Source organism: Bos indicus, chromosome 9 (assembly GCF_029378745.1).
Source record: "Bos indicus isolate NIAB-ARS_2022 breed Sahiwal x Tharparkar chromosome 9, NIAB-ARS_B.indTharparkar_mat_pri_1.0, whole genome shotgun sequence".
NCBI lineage: Eukaryota > Metazoa > Chordata > Mammalia > Artiodactyla > Bovidae > Bos > Bos indicus.
In genome coordinates, this window is record NC_091768.1 from 13,457,634 (window position 1) to 13,474,127 (window position 16,494).

The following is a 16,494-nucleotide window of genomic DNA, read 5'->3' on the forward strand; positions in this document are numbered from 1 at the left end:
TGCCAGGCTTCCCTGTCCTTCACTGTCTCCCGGAGTTTGCTCAAACTCATGTCCACTGAGTTGATAATGTCATCCAACCATCTCATCTTCTGTCGTCCTCTTCTCCTCCTGCCTTCAATCTTTCCCAGCATCAGGGTCTTTTCAAATGGGTCAGCTCTTCGTATCAGGTGGCCAAAGTACTGGAGCTTCAGCTTCAGCATCACTCCTTCCAATGAATGTTCGGGATTGATTTCTTTTCAGATGGATTGGTGTGATCTCCTTGCAGTCCAAGGGACTCTCTAGAGTTTTCTCCAGTGAGCTCCTCAAAAATGCATCTTTTCACATGATGAACTAAATCATATTAGTTATAGAATAGCAGACAAAAACTTCTTGGTGTTGTGATTTTCATTATGAGATCAGTGCCTCATTTCAGAGACTCTGTTTTTCCTTTTGCCATCACGTTTGCCAAAGTTTTAAAAAATATACCATAGTTGTTTTAATTTTTTTAAGGGATTAAAGTGGCTTTGACACAAGTCATGATTATATTATTAAATATCATTTGTGAACAGCGCATAGTTTTCCTTAAATCATGCTTGGCCCAGGAGCCCTGTGACCTAACCCTGTATTTTTATTTTTTTTATCAAAACAATAACTACATCATTGAATGAAGTGTCTCTTACTGTCAAAAAGAAAAATAGAATCATAAAATGAAAACTTGTTCAAATATTTAAATTGTAGTTCCTGCAGCTCGTATTTTCAAGTAAGACTCAGACCAAACTTGGTTGAAAACACATTATATTTTCTCTGTTGAAATAAAGACAGGGAATAATAGGTTTCAGAACTCTGATGCTGCATTTGGCCTTCACAAGAATGGCTAGAGGCAGTAGTGAAGATGCTGAAAAGAAAATGTTGGTGAATTTCTCACTGTCCATTTCATGTCAGAAAGAGTAAGGAAGTTGATAATGAATACTTTTCTTTTAGTATAGAGAATATTTTAATCCGTTTTTTTTTTTTTTTTGCCAAAGAAAGATATTGATATAGCCACAAACAGCTGATTTTACTTCTTTTATTTGTATGCAATTATGACACTTGTCATAAACTAAGACAAATTATGTTTAGAACTTTACTTTTCTATGTGCTTCTATGAGTGGTCCTTTCCTCTTTATTATGATAAATTGTAAATATTTTACATTCATGACTATTCCAAAGAAAATTCATGGCCCACAATGTATGTATCTTGTCCGACCCTTTATAAATAACAGTTCATGCATCATTATTTTAAGTTTTAGAAGCGTCTGTTAATTCTGATTATATATTACTTTCTAACGCAAGAGCTCTTCATAAAACTATGAACTTAAAGGCAATACTCTTATTTCTTCATACATTTTGGAGATAAACATGTTTTTGCCTTTCTCACCTGGAGATGAAAAGTCTCCAATTTAGGTGACTACCCTGGAACACTGAATTACTACTATACAAACAATAAAGCTTACAGCCAAGCAAGCTGTCTGTTTCTCTTATGGAATTGGATGGCTTGGAGGACAAGTAGCCATGGGTTCTCTCATGATGCATGGGTGGCTTCAGACAGGGAAGGGCTCCTCACCGGAGATCCACTTGGTTCTGGTTCCTTCCTCTTTTGCCCAGGGAGCAGAGCTGGAGGACTGGAGTCTCAGTTTCACCTAAACCAGCTCAGGAAATGTACTCCATACCTGGAGACTATCTGCGAGTCATCCCCCTCCTCTGGGCTGGCTGCTCCTGGCGAAAGAACTGTGCCAGGTGTTGATATTAATGGCGATGGTTGGCGGTCAGCCACCTGAGGGGTCATTTCCCTACGCGCTGATCTCATCTTTCTGAGGGTTTCACAGGAACCCGTCCTGGGAACTGCCGCTGATGTGACTCAGGCGAGTCACTTGGTCCTCCCCTCAGGTTGGTCCATCTTCCCACAGAAGCACCTCCTCTAATGCTGGAGGGACCTGGAGCATCCCTTCCCTTTTCTCCCCTTCTCTTCCTCTCCTTCCTTTAGTTGATCATCTGTCTTTCAACTTTGCCTCTAGTGTTTTGCCGTGGGAAAGTTTTAAACAATTTTGTTGCTATTATCAATTTTTTTTTTCTTAAATTTGGATGGTTAGAAAGTCCTTTTCTATACCCATGTTAGAGAGCAATGTCTATTGTTTTTTGAGAGCATGTAAAAGGTACTGTGCAAAGGACTTTTTATATATATATATAAATTTTTTATTTTCTACTAGAGTATAGCTGATTGACAGTGTTGTGATAGTTTCAGGCAAACAGGGAAGAGACTGAGCCATACCTATCAGATCAGATCAGTCGCTCAGTCGTGTCCGACTCTTTGCGACCCCATGAATTGCAGCACGCCAGGCCTCCCTGTCCATCACCAACTCCCGGAGTTCACTCAGACTCACGTCCATGGAGTCAGTCATGCCATCCAGCCATCTCATCCTCTGTCGTCCCCTTCTCCTTAATCCCTCCCAGCATCAGGATCTTTTCCAATGAGTCAACTCTTCGCACGAGGTGGCCAAAGTACTGGAGTTTCAGCTTTAGCATCATTCCTTCCAAAGAAATCCCAGGGCTGATCTCCTTCAGAATGGACTGGCTGGATCTCCTTGCAGTCCAAGGGACTCTCAAGAGTCTTCTCCAACATCACAGTTCAAAAGCATCAGTTCTTCGGCGCTCAGCCTTTTTCATAGTCCAACTCTCACATCCATACATGACCACAGGAAAAACCATAGCCTTGACTAGACGGACCTTTGTTAGCAAAGTAATGTCTCTGCTTTTTATATGCTGTCTAGGTTGGTCATAACTTTTCTTCCAAGGAGTAAGCGTCTTTTAATTTCATGGCTGCCGTCACCATCTGCAGTGATTTTGGAGCCCAGAAAAATAAAGTCAGCCACTGTTTCCACTGTTTCCCCATCTATTTCCCATGAAGTGATGGGACCGGATGCCATGATCTTCATTTTCTGAATGTTGAGCTTTAAGCCAACTTTTTCACTCTCCACTTTCACTTTCATCAAGAGGCTTTTGAGTTCCTCTTCACTTTCTGCCATAAGGGTGGTGTCATCTGCATATCTGAGGTTATTGATATTTCTGCTGGCAATCTTGATTCCAGCTTGTGTTTCTTCCAGCCCAGCGTTTCTCATGATGTACTCTGCATAGAAGTTAAATAAACAGGGTGACAGTACACAGCCTTGACGTCCTCCTTTTCCTATTTGGAACCAGTCTGTTGTTCCATGTCCAGTTCTAACCGTTGCTTCCTGATCTGCATACACATTTCTCAAGAGGCAGATCAGGTGGTCTGGTATTCCCACCTCTTTCAGAATTTTCCACAGTTTATTGTGATCCACACAGTCAAAGGCTTTGGCATAGTCAATAAAGCAGAAATGGATGCTTTTCTGGAACTCTCTTGCTTTTTCCATGATCCAGCGGATGTTGGCAATTTGATCTCTGGTTCTTATTCCTTTTCTAAAACCAGCGTGAACATCAGGAAGTTCACGGTTCACATATTGCTGAAGCCTGGCTTGGAGAATTTTGAGCATTACTTTACTAGCATGTGAGATGAGTGCAACTGTGCGGTAGTTTGAGCATTCTTTGGCATTGCCTTTCTTTGGGATTGGAATGAAAACTGACCTTTTCCAGTCTTGTGGCCACTGCTGAGTTTTCCAAATTTGCTGGCATATTGAGTGCAGCACTTTCACAGCATCATCTTTCAGGATTTGGAATAGCTCAACTGGTGATCTCCACTAGCTTTGTTCGTAGTGATGTATCCATTCTCCCTGGACTCCCCTCCCATCCAGGCTGCCATGTAACACTGAGCAGAGTTCATGTGCTGTGTAGTAGGTCCTTGTTGGTTGTTATACTGGGTGAAGTAAGTCAGACAGAGAAAGAGAAATAGCATATGACATCCCTTATATGTGGAATCTAAAAAGAAATGATACAAACGAACTTATTTACAAAGCAGGAACAGATTTAGAGAGAAGGAACTTATGGTCCCTGGGGGGAGGGGTGGTGGGAAAGGACTTTTCATATATTAATTATTGAAAAAGCTCAGTGAATTAGTAGGAAGCAGCGGCTTTGGAAACAGATTGACCTTGGCTAGTGCCTAACTTCAGTGCCTACCAATGTGTGACCTTGCACATGATGTATTCTGAGTTCCTGTCTCTTCATCTCTAAAAAATGGGATAATCATAGAGTTGTGGGAGTACCAGAGTTATACCTATAAAGGGCTTTGACTAGTTCCTGACACACAGTCAGTGTTGACTTATCATAATATTTCATATTAAATTGGGCTTCCCTGGTGTCTCAGACAGTAAAGAATCCGCCTGCAATGAGGGAGACCTGGGTTTGATCCCTGAGTTGGGAAGGTCCCCTGGAGAAGGGAATGGCAACCCACTCCAGTATTCTTGCCTGGAGAATCCCATGGATAGAGGAGCCTGGTGGGCTACAGTCCATGGGGTTGCAAAGAGTTGGACACGACTGAAGCAACTTAGCATACAAACATTGAAACCATTGTAGTTAATGCCAGACTTAAATATTCCACTTTTTAATTTACTTGCTTTATTTTTAAAAAACATATTTATTTATTTATTTGACTGTACCAAGTCTTAGTTATGGCGTGTGGGATCTAGTTCCCTGACCAGGAAACGAACCTGGGCCCTCTGCACTGGGAGTGCAGCGTCTTAGCTGATGGAGCATCAGGAGAGTCCCTAATTTACTTGCTTTTGAATGGCTAGAAATGTTAGCCATTTCTAGCTAATGTATAGTGTAATGGTATTCTGACTTTATTCCAGTTTGGGGCTATCTCAGTTCTTAATTTGTACATTCTACTTGGAAAGTGCTGATGTTCTTAATCTCCCACAGTACATAATGTGGAAAATATTCAATGTTATTTGATTTCATGTCTTCTTTCCCATTGTCTGCCCATGTCTCCTCAATATGGAGTCATGATTAGAAACTTCCATTCATTGAAACTTGATTACATTGATGATCTGTTTTGTTGTCTTCAGGTTACCAGAGAGAACTGCTCTATCAGAGGGAAGATGGCTCTTTCAGTGCTTTCGGAAATGATGACCCTTCTGGAAGCACTTGGTAAGTGTTTCTGCTGGGGGAACAAGTGCATGTCATGGAATGGACTCTTACTAGGTCATGATGGCCATGAAATTGACAGGTGAATCTCTGTATCTGCTTGGAGCCTGCGTTTTCCAGATCCTGAATTTAAGAGATTCTCCCTTTCAAATATGGCTTTAAAACACTAATAAATCAGATGCTTTTATTTAGAAAAGATAAGCCATAAATTCTCTCTCTCTCTCTCTTTTTTTTTTTGGTGGGAAAAGCAGCAATAAAATACTTTATGATGATGGTGCAGCTGGCAAGATAAATTGGTTAGAAATACAGGGTATTGGGACATAGTTCTTTTAAGATTTTTTTTAAAGATCACTTTGAAAAATGCTTTATTTATTTATTGGCCTCACTGCACGGAATGTGGGATCTTATTTCCCCAACCAGAGATTGAACCCATACTCCCTGCGGTGGATGCTCAGAGTTTTAACCACTGGACCACTTGGGGAGTCCAGTTTTTTTTTTTTAATCAGAGACAATGCAACATGAATTTTGTGGTAATACAGTCAATGTAGTTTCTTTAAGGTTATTTTTTTGTGAAAAACCATTGAGGGGGTCAAATAATGAACATTCAGAGTTTCCTCCAGAATGAAAGCTCTGTGTGGCTTATTTTGAATGATTACTCTCTTCTTGAACTATCTTCAACTTCGGTTACATTCAGAAAAAGACAGGCTAATTATATCAGTAGAGTCAGTTAAAGTGTGCTGTGGTAAAAACCTTCTAAATCTCAGTAGTTGATTAGCAAATGTTGTGCGCATGCTGCATTTCCACTGTGGGTCACCAGGGGGGCTCTGCATCTTTGTTTCAGCCACTGTCTCCCTGTCTCACCCAGAGCCTCCAGGCTTGTTGCAGTCTGGGATAGAAGGCTGGGATATCCAGCACTGGCAATCCAAAGCTTCAGCCTATGTGTACAATTTCTTATCACTTTATTGTGATCAGAGCTGGTCCTGGGGCCATGCCTAACTTCATGGGGGCCTGGAAGTGAATTCTTCTGCATACCCAAAGTTAAAGAGAACTACATCACATTGAATATTTGTAATATTTACCACACTAAATCTTTTATAGGATGAAACAGATCTGCTTCAGATTTTCTTTTGGCACGAGTCAGGATATAGATCCATTAATAGAAAGGTTTCAGTGTTTTATTGCTTGATGTTCTTTTCACCTCGATATTTGGTGTTCTGTAGCAGTGATTGACATACTTTTTCTTTAAAGGATCAGATAGTAAATATGCTAGGCACTGTTGGCTACATAGAACCTTAGTTGTATGTTTTTTCTTCTTCCCTTCACCCTCTCTTCCTTTTTTCCTTAAAAAAAAAAAAAGCCATTTTAGGAGGAGGGTAGGGGTGGGAAGAGGTACATATAAGGAGACGGTGGGCTGTATTATTTGGCCCAGACAGTATTGGCCCACAGACTGTAATTTGCCGATTCCTGTCCTGTAGGATAGAAATATCCGTTTGCTCTACTTAAAAGTACTACAGTTTGATTGTGGATTAAACATACTTCTTCCATTGCTTTGGGGTTGAACCAAACGTGCAATGAGATCTTCCTAGGTAAATACCCAGAACAGTCCACAGGTGAATAACCTTGGACAATTTATTTAACCCTCTCTGAGTTTCAGATTCTCAGCCTATAAAATAATGAGGTGGGATGAGATGATTTCCAGGTTCTTTACCAACTCTGCTGTTTTGTGAGCTGACCTGGAATTTCCCTGCCGCACTTACGGGAAGCTATGCCCACTGCCTGGCTGAGTTGTTTACTTTCTGTCTCTTGGTTGTTTTCTGTCCTTCTGCTCCTTCTTCAGTGACTGGCCCTTTGGAGAATCTTTTGATGGGGGAAAAGTGTTATTGTTGGTGTTTTCTTGCTTGGTGTAATTTGGAGGACTTCATAAAGTGTATTTTATGTAATTTTTCCCCCCTTTCACCAAGGTTGTCAGCTTTTGTTTTAAGATGTTTCCTTGAAGCTGATCCTTACATAGACATTGATCAGAATGTGTTACACAGAACATATACCTGGCTCAAAGGACATCAGAAATCCAACGGTGAATTTTGGGAGCCAGGAAGAGTGATCCACAGTGAACTTCAAGGTGGCAATAAAAGTCCTGTAACTCTTACAGCTTATATTGTGACTTCTCTCCTGGGATATAAAAAGTATCAGGTATTTAATATTTAATAAATAATGGGTGGGAAATCACAAGAAAGGTAGGTCTTGATGGGTCAAATACATGTCTGGAAACGTAAAGAATTTTGCAGTATTCCATCACATTTGAAGTCTTAAATTGGAATATTCTTTTGCTTTGCATTTGTGGACACATTCCAACAGCTGAGAATGAAAATATCAACCCACTCTTTTGAGTAAGCTAAGAGCATTTTAAAAATGCTTGGTAACATTAAGTGTTCTTGTTATTGGTAAGATAAGTCAACACATATTTTATCATTGGATAATGATAATTAATTTTTTAGAGGACAGAAAAGTCTTCAGAATTTGGGAATATGTTCTAGCATACTTAGATTGTGAAGGGCTTTTTTTTTTAATTTCTAAAATACCCTGGAGCAATTATAATGTCTACTAATTTAGTAAAAAGTACAGGCGTGTGTGCTAAGTAGCTTCAGTCATGTCTGGCTCTTTGTGACCCAGTGGATTATAACCCGTTAGGCTTCTCTGTCCATGGGATTCTTCAGACAAGAATACTGGAGTGGGTTGCTATGCCCTCCTCTAGGGGATCTCCCCACCCAGGGATCGAATCTGCATGTCTTATGTCTCCTGTATTGGCAGGCAGGTTCTTTACTAACCTGGGAAGCCCCAGTAAAAAGTACACCCACTAAAAAGCATGTTAAGTGGGCATGGATGTCTGGGTGAGGATGGGTGTGCCCAGAAAGTTATGCGAATGAGCTTAATTTTGCTCCAGAGCTGTCTCAGTGATTGATGCCTTTTACTGCTTATTGCTGACTGCAAATGATCAAAAGCAGCCATTCTCAGTATTAAGCTCCTGCAGTTTTCCTAGCCTAGTTCTAGGCATGTGGGATATAACCTTTCTCCTCAATTTAGAGCTTCAGCACCTTAGATCATATATGTGAAGTATCTTTCTCAGGATACCTTTTATGTCCTTGTCTTAGTTCATGATAGTCAATGGGAGAAACACTGGCAAAAACACCACTTCTTATTTTTTATTCCCTCTACAGCATGGTGCCTGTTTGCTTGTAGAACCTGAAAAGTGGTATTTTTTCAAAATACATGGCAGATCTTTAATTGTCAGTGATCAGGGGTGATTTCCACTGTCTAAGACAAAGTCAGGTGCTTAATAGACACTGAACTTGTTTTTGAATGAATGTTTGAAAAAACTTTTTATATAAATATGTATGTGGTGACAGGTTATGTTGAATAGTAAAATGTGTATTCTTTTCTTTCCAGCCTAATATTGATGTGCAGGAGTCTATCAACTTTTTGGAGTCTGAATTTGATAGGGGAATTTCCGACAATTACACCCTGGCACTTGTAACCTATGCACTGTCATCTGGGAGGAGCCCTAAAGCCAAGGAAGCTTTGGATATGCTGACTTGGAGAGCAGAACAAGAAGGTAAAGCATGTAACCCCTGTGCATTGTGAAATGTGTGCATGATATGAGAAAGTTTTGTACACCAGATATGGAGGTGATTACACTTAACATCTGAATGGGATGAAAATGCAACGTGGGTAAAATCACGATGGGCTGACACGGTCACCCTGCTGCTGCTCTCCCCAAGATGTTTTCTAGAGAGTTTCGTGCCTTGGGTGTTTCCTTCTTTTTAGACACGTTCTGCCTTGTGTCTGTTACCCTTCGAGTTGTCTGATGCCATTTCTGGTTTTGTGGCCTTGAGTGATCATTAAGGCTATGGTTTTTGGAAAGACCTGGGCTCAAATTCTGGTTCTGTTACCTTTCTGAGCTTCAGGTTCCCTATCTGTCAGAGGGGAATAACACCTCTTTTAGGATTGGTGTGAGGATTAAATGAGATGATGTGCAGGCCTTACCATGTAGCAAGTGTTCAAAAATGTGAATTAAAATGCTAACAGAAATGCAAATATCAGAAATGCCATTAGCAAGCTGTGTGTATGATTTTTTAACAGCACTGCTTGTGGGCTACGATAGGACAAAAAGTACACATGTTATTACTTCTAAATGGCCTCTACAGTCAGGGATCAGTTGTGTGTGTGTGTGTGTGTGTGTGTGTGTGGTGGAAGGGGATGGGGTGTGCAAAAATAATTTTAGGTGATGTCGATTGATTTTGAATCTCTTTGAATTCAAAACAGGCTAAATATGGAAAGTGCTTTAGAGGCTTCTGAGACTGTAAAAAATATTGTGTTATTATTAGCAGTGCATGTGTCCTCAGTCGTGTCTGACTTTTGGTGACCCCCTGGACTGTAGCCCTCCCAGGCTCTTCTGTCCATGGGATTTCCTGAGCAAGAATGCTGGAGCAGGTTGCTGTTTCTTCCTCCAGGGGATCTTCCCAACCCAGGGATCGAACCCAAGTTGTTAGCAGTAATTTAGGTTAAATCCTATTAGCAGTGCTGGGGACTAGAAGATTTATTACCTAGAGGCTGAAGTAGTTCTTGACATTTCTGCTTCTCTGCTTGGCTAAGTGGTAGTTGTGTTACCTTCTACTCAAATGTAATCGTCATCTAAATGGTAATATTTGAGAGAAGGGGGAGTGGGTACTAAGTAGGATGTTTCTCCCGGGGACTAGCAGGACCATCTCTAGGAAGATTGTTGAGCTGGCCAGGGTCTCTCATTTTTTTATTGGGGTCTTGGATTTTGAACTTATAACACTAACTTTCAGATAATGGAAAAAGAACTGTTTCCTAGAATGTTAGAGCTGCTTAATGGCAGATTCCCAGAATAAGTTTCTTTCCAATGTGTCCGAAAATATTTGGGGATGGTCTGGAATATACTAGGGTTTTTTCAAAAAGTTTATAGCTGTTTAGTCTTAAGCCAGACATATGGAATTTCTCTTGGGAAAATATTTTCATCAAAATGTCCTCATATATAAGTAATAGGAAAAGGATGAAAATTTATAAATTTTAATAATTTTAAGAAGAGACATGTTTATTTGTATGTGTGTGTGATTATACATATATTTGCTTGGCAGAAATATACACATGTATAGAAATATGTGTATTTTTATGCTAGTCAAGGAGAACTTGGACCAGTGTAGGAATGTTCAATGGTATCAAGTGTAATTTTTCTGTAATTGGCCAGACTGTTACTACTTTTCTCCTGCAGGAGGTCTGCAATTCTGGGTGTCATTGGTGTCCAGACTGTCTGAATCCTGGCAGCCGAGCTCCCTGGATATTGAAGTTGCAGCCTATGCACTGCTCTCACATTTCTTGCAGCATCGGGTTCCTGAGGGAATTCCGATTATGAGGTGGCTAAGCAGGCAGAGAAATAGCTTGGGAGGTTTTGCGTCTACCCAGGTGAGTGATGATCGCTTTCAATTTCTTTAGCTATCTATCTATATAAATAACTATATATATGTAAAACCAACTCTGCTCTGCTGTGCTTAGTCATGCCTGATCCTTTGCAACCCCATAGATTGTAGCCCGCCAAGCTCCTCTATCCATTGGGATTCTCCAGGCAAGAATACTGGAATGGATTGTCATGCCCTCCTCCACGGGATCTTCCCAACCCAGGGATCAAACCCAGGTCTCCTGCATTGCAGGCAGATTCTTAACCATCTGAGCCACAAGGAAAGTCCAAAAATACTGGAGTGGGTAGCCTATCCCTTCTCTGGCGGAACTTCCTGACCCAGGAATTGAACCAGGGTCTCCTGCATTGTAGGCGTATTCTTTACCAGCTGAGCTAGCAGGGAAGCCCAAAACTAATTAAATACAAAATTAAATGTATATGTTGTTGTTTAGTTGCTCAGTCGTGTTTGACTCTTTTGTGACCCCATGGACTGCAGCATGCTAGGCCTCCCTGTCCCTCACTATCTGCTGAAGTTTGCCCAAGTTCATGTCCATTGAATCGGTGATGCCATCCAACCATCTCAGCCTCTGCCACCCTCTTTTCCTTTTGCCTTCAATCTTTCCCAGCATCCGGGTCTTTTCCAGTGAATTGACTCTTTACATCAGTTGGCCAGAGTACTGGAGCTTCAGTGTCAACATTAGTCTTTCCAATGAGTGTTCAGGGTTGATTTCCTTTAGGAATGACTGGTTTGATATATATATATTGAATATATATATATTTACTATATGTGGTTCCTTTTTTTCATGACTTCATAAAATAACATGGCAGTTTAATAAAGGTTTAGTAACTTTAAAGGCTTAAGTTATTAATTTTAATTTTTTTCCATCATTGATATAGACATCATATCTGATACTCATATAGGATAAATTAGTTCCCTGTGGTATCTGGTACAGTAGGATCTCAGTTCTAGTCAGCAGATGTTTTCTGAGTCTTTCCTGTATCCAGGTCAACCAAATTCAAAGGTGGACCTAGGTGAGCTCCTCACCCAAGAAAGGTGGATGAGTGTATAGTGGTATCCTAAACATTACTGAAATTTACTCTTTGGAAGCCTTAATGTATGCTTATGTGCACAAACCTTTTTTTCCCCACAACAGGACACCATTGTGGCCTTGAAGGCCCTATCTGAATTTGCAGCTTTAATGAATGTAGAAGAGACAAATATCCAAGTGACTGTGGAGGGGTCCGGTTCACTGAGTCCTGTGAAGTTTGTGATTGACACACAGAACCGCTTTCTCCTCCAGACGGCAGAGGTGTGGACAAGGGGGTGGTTATCTGAATGTGTAGCTGATCCCTTCTGCTGATGATTTCCTTTCTGTTGACTTCAACAAAGACTTCTTCCCAGAGCCCTCTCCTGACAGGAAGGAGTACCCTTCTGTGGTTGAATTTGCTGAGCGGGGGAAGGGAGAAGGGGATGAGAACTTTGCAAAGATTTGGAAAAGGTGAAAACATGGGTCCTGTCGTATTGGGACGTGAATGAATACCCTTTGAGCTCCTACTCTTTTCAGACCCTGTGCCAGATTTCTTTGTGTGTGTTATATTGTATTTACTTTTCAAACCAAGACTGAGAAGCAAATACTTTAATCCCCACTATACATATTATAAAACCGAGGCTAAGGGAGTTTAAGTAACTTGCCCACAATCATGTTGCTAGTAACAGTAGAAATAAAATTTGAACCCATTGTGTCAAAGACCATGTTCCTTTTGGTTGTACCACACTCCTCTTCGGAGTTGATAGAACCAGTAGTAGAATTTTTTCCTTAAACATGGGATAGAGGACTGTGCTAGACCCTAACTTTATTCCCTGGCTAACCTTGCAGGAAGTTGAGGGTAATGGAGGAAAGCAGTAACTTCAGGACTAGAACCCGAGGGAGAAGGGGTGATAGCAAAGGAAAAGGAAGGAATAGTGTTGGTCCAGGTCAGTGATGGCATGTCATTGTGTTCTCAGAAAGGCCAGGGACTTGGGTGCTAAGGGAGGCTTGAGGAGGAAGGGATGGCTTCTGTTTCTTATCTTTCTTGCTTCAGTCCCTGCAGAAGGGCTTCCATAGCACTAATGTGCACTTCCTCTGCCTTCACCCCTCTTATCTGGTTTACCCATAACTTTTGACTTGTGGGGCTGTGTAAAGTTCTTTTTTTTTTTTTTTTTTAATTATACCCCCAAATACACTTTGTTAATCTTGTATCAGTACTGGACTGCATTTTCAACTTCTTGCTTTTAATCTCCTACCATGCCTGATCCAGGTCTAAAGAAAATACTTATTTACTGTTTAACATTTGTGGGAGGAAGTAAGGTGAGTGGGGAAGGAAGGAGGATTTTATTGACTTGAAAAATAATTGTGTGAAGCCTTCTATTACACACAAGATGAAGCAGCAATTTGATTGATGTGCGCTTTTGATTAAACAGGATAGAGGAAAAAGCACAGAGTCTGTTTAGGCATTATAGAGAGTAATTGTTTGAACTGTATTTTTCTTTATTGAATATGTAGTTTTTATTTGTTGAATGATAACATTTCAGGCTACAGAATGCTTAATTTCCATGATGCTAATTAAAACCAGCACATGTGTATCTAAGTGATTTGTCTAGACAAAGAAATAGGCAACCTGCGATCTGTCTTTTTTATGGAATAATCAGTTCTCCTCAGTTTAAAAAAAAAGAAAAAGAAATGTGTGATCATAACATTTTGCTTACAACTTGCTAATAATCATTATTATTTTATGGATTCTTGTTTATCTAATTTTCATATGTCTGAAGGTAATTTAAACCATGAACAGAAATTAGTAATGTTTTTAAAGACACTGACCATAATTTTGTATATTTACATACCAATGAAATTATTTGCAGAAGAGTATTTTTAATTGTCAAAACATATAAAAGGTATTACTTTTGTCATAGTAATTATTATTTAATCATCATCAAAATTGACTTTCATAGTGACCTGTGTAAAAGAATTCCTTTTTTTACATTAAAATTTTTAGAGACTCTGTTATTGGAGTATAATTGCTTTACAATGCTCTGTTAGTTTCTGCTGTACAACAAAGTGAATTAGCTGCATGTGTACATATATCCCCTCCCTCTTGAGCTTCTCCCTGCAGCAGTCTCACTCCTCTAGGTTATCACAGACCTAGCTGGGCTCCCTGTGCTGTGCAGCAGCTTCCTACTACTGTACTTTCCTATATGTATTTTCCATGTAAAGTTAGAGCTTTAGCGTGCAGACAGCTCACACTCCTGATGAGGGAAAACAGTGGTCTGTGCTGGTTGGGGGGACCTGGATATGGATACTTAGCCTTATTTACTTTTTTCTCACTTTTATTCAGCTTGCTGTAGTACAGCCAACTACAGTTAATATTTCTGCAAATGGTTTTGGATATGCTATTTGTCAGGTATGTAATAATGTTTATTTTTTGTTTTGTTAAATATGACTTGCTATAATAATTCTTTGGTTTGAGGCACTGGTAAATCTTTAACTTAGATGACAAAATTATTAAAGGTTTATTTCTATGACAGCAAAATCAATCACTATCTTTAATAAAAAGTGTGAGAGCTATTACTAGCTAGTGAGTGGACTAGCAACTATATGACTTAATGTGTCAGAAGAATATTTCTTGAGTATTAAATACTTTTTGAGGTGAGGGTTAAAATCCTCCAGTATGAGTCATGTGAATTGTTGGGAACTCTCACCCTTTTTTTTGTGAAAATATAGCTCAAACATAATGCTGGGTAGAGTTTCTATTGTGACTTGATGTAGTATTTTACTTACCATTTCTTAATATTCATCTAACAGTATTATAAGTAATTGACTTGAAGATAGGAAATGTGTCCCTTTGATGTAAAATTTTATATTATTGTAAATAAAACAATCAGAGCATAATATGTTCAGTGCTCTATAGGAAGAAAATTCAAAGAAATCTACTCTTTATGGTGTAACTGGGATACAGTTAAATGGAGGTAGTATATAAAATACTGAATGGAAGTTATTTTACTTAATGATACATGAAAATCATGGGGACTTAAAATCCATTTTGCATCCCAGTAACATGGTTTTAAGTCCCCATGATTTTCATGTATTATGTACTTGGTTGGAAAAAACAAACCAAACAAACCCTGACAGCTTTACTGAGAAAGTTGTTGTTTAGTCACTAAGTCATGTCCGACTCTTTTACAACCCCCATGGACTGTAGTCCTCCAGGCTCCTCTGTCCATGTGGGATTTCCCAGGGACACTGGAGTGGGTTGCCATTTCCTTCTCTAGGGGATCTTCCCAACCCAGGGATTGAACCTGTGTCTCCTGCATTGGCAGGTTGATTCTTTACCCCTTAGCCACCAGGGAAGCCCTGAGAAAGTTTTTTAAAAAGACTGTTACAGAGAAAAGATACTTTTTCAAAAACCAGTACAACTATCCTGGTTGAGAGAACAGATGCTTTTGCCAAGCATCTGTTGTGCCCTAAGCATTGTGTTAGGGCACAATGGTCAGGTATAATTTGGAAACTTAAAAATAATATGAAGATTATTTTGTACAATACTCAAAATACAGTAAATGTTTTCTTTTAATCAGGAAAAAAAAAAAAACAATTAAAGGGAACAGTATTCAATGGAAAGGATAGAAAGAAGAAAGAGTGAATAATTTGTATTGGTCTTTACCAACAAAGACCATGTGAAAATACTCATTCTCAATCTATCTTTTGATGTGAATAATAAATCCAAAAGTAAATACACAGGATATTTTAGATAAGCTTGAAAAATTATACATACTTAAACCACCAAATTGGTTTGAATTCATTCTTGATAAACAATATATAGATAAATTACTATATAGATAAAGTCAAGTGATTTTTATATGAGGTCTGAGGACACAGCAGTAAATTTGGTACCTACTGGTCAGAATGTTCACCAGTTGTGTGTCTGTATCAACACGAACAAAACAAAAGGTAGGGACCAATAGGTACTTCTTGTAATGGAGAAGAAAATTGCAAAAAAGCTGGGTACCCAGAAATAGGTATTGACATTTCCTTTAGTTAATGTTTTTGAAAGTGCTCTGGAAAAAGGAGGGCAAGGAAGACTCTCAGGTTTGCAGTAATGTTGACCCCTTTTGAGTGATAAAAAGCAAAGCTGTTTTTTGGAAATAAACTGCCAAATTTCGTGAATATAAAGACCCACTTGACTTGAAATCCATTATTTATTTTATCATCTTTGAAAAACACTGTATGATCAAAAAGAAGCCTTAGCAGTTGAATAGGTTTCTGTTCCACCAAGGCTTTTGGATAAAGATACTTTGATTTATCTTACCAATAGTTCCAGTTTGTGAACAATGACTCCAGCTGGGCAACAGAGCTTAGAAATTAGTGGATACTTTCAAGAAACTTGGCAGTAGTTTAGCTTGTTCCCTCATGGGAATGTTTTACAGTATTTGAAAAAAACAATATCTGTGAATATTGTCCGCGATGATCTATGAAATTTTGAATATTCCCTAACAATTTTTCTCAATTTTAAAAATCATTGTTTATTAACTTTTATAATTATATTTGTAAATAATGATACTTTGCTAGCTAGTAAAATTAAGCTTTTTTTTAGATTGAAAATTACAAATTCAGTTGAGTTTATCCCAGAGAATCATTACTTAATTTTTAGAATATATAACTAAACCAGTTTATTGCTAATGACTTATTACTTATGCTTCTTTGTTACTTATTGCAGCTTAATGTTATTTATAATGTGAAAAATTCCAGATCTTCTAAAAGCCGAAGATCTATCCAAGATCAGGAATCATTTGACCTAGATGTTGCTGTAAAAGATAATAAAGATGATGTCAATCACTTGGATTTGAATGTGTGCACAAGGTTGGTATCTAAGTTCCCCTTCTTTCTTCTTAAAAAATAGATTTGAATATTTAA

The 16,494-nt window shown here is 39.0% G+C and overlaps 1 protein-coding gene across 1 annotated transcript in view; it reads left to right on the forward strand.

Annotated features, from left to right (window-relative positions):
* The window catches only part of CD109 (CD109 molecule), a 136,719-nt gene that overhangs the window by 108,981 nt on the left and 11,244 nt on the right, over positions 1–16,494 (forward strand). Inside the window, exons 24-30 of the mRNA XM_070795748.1 lie at positions 4,998–5,079; positions 7,038–7,266; positions 8,521–8,686; positions 10,367–10,557; positions 11,704–11,859; positions 13,922–13,987; positions 16,298–16,440. Coding sequence (XP_070651849.1) covers positions 4,998–5,079; positions 7,038–7,266; positions 8,521–8,686; positions 10,367–10,557; positions 11,704–11,859; positions 13,922–13,987; positions 16,298–16,440 — 1,033 coding nt within the window. The remainder of the gene's footprint in view (positions 1–4,997; positions 5,080–7,037; positions 7,267–8,520; positions 8,687–10,366; positions 10,558–11,703; positions 11,860–13,921; positions 13,988–16,297; positions 16,441–16,494) is intronic.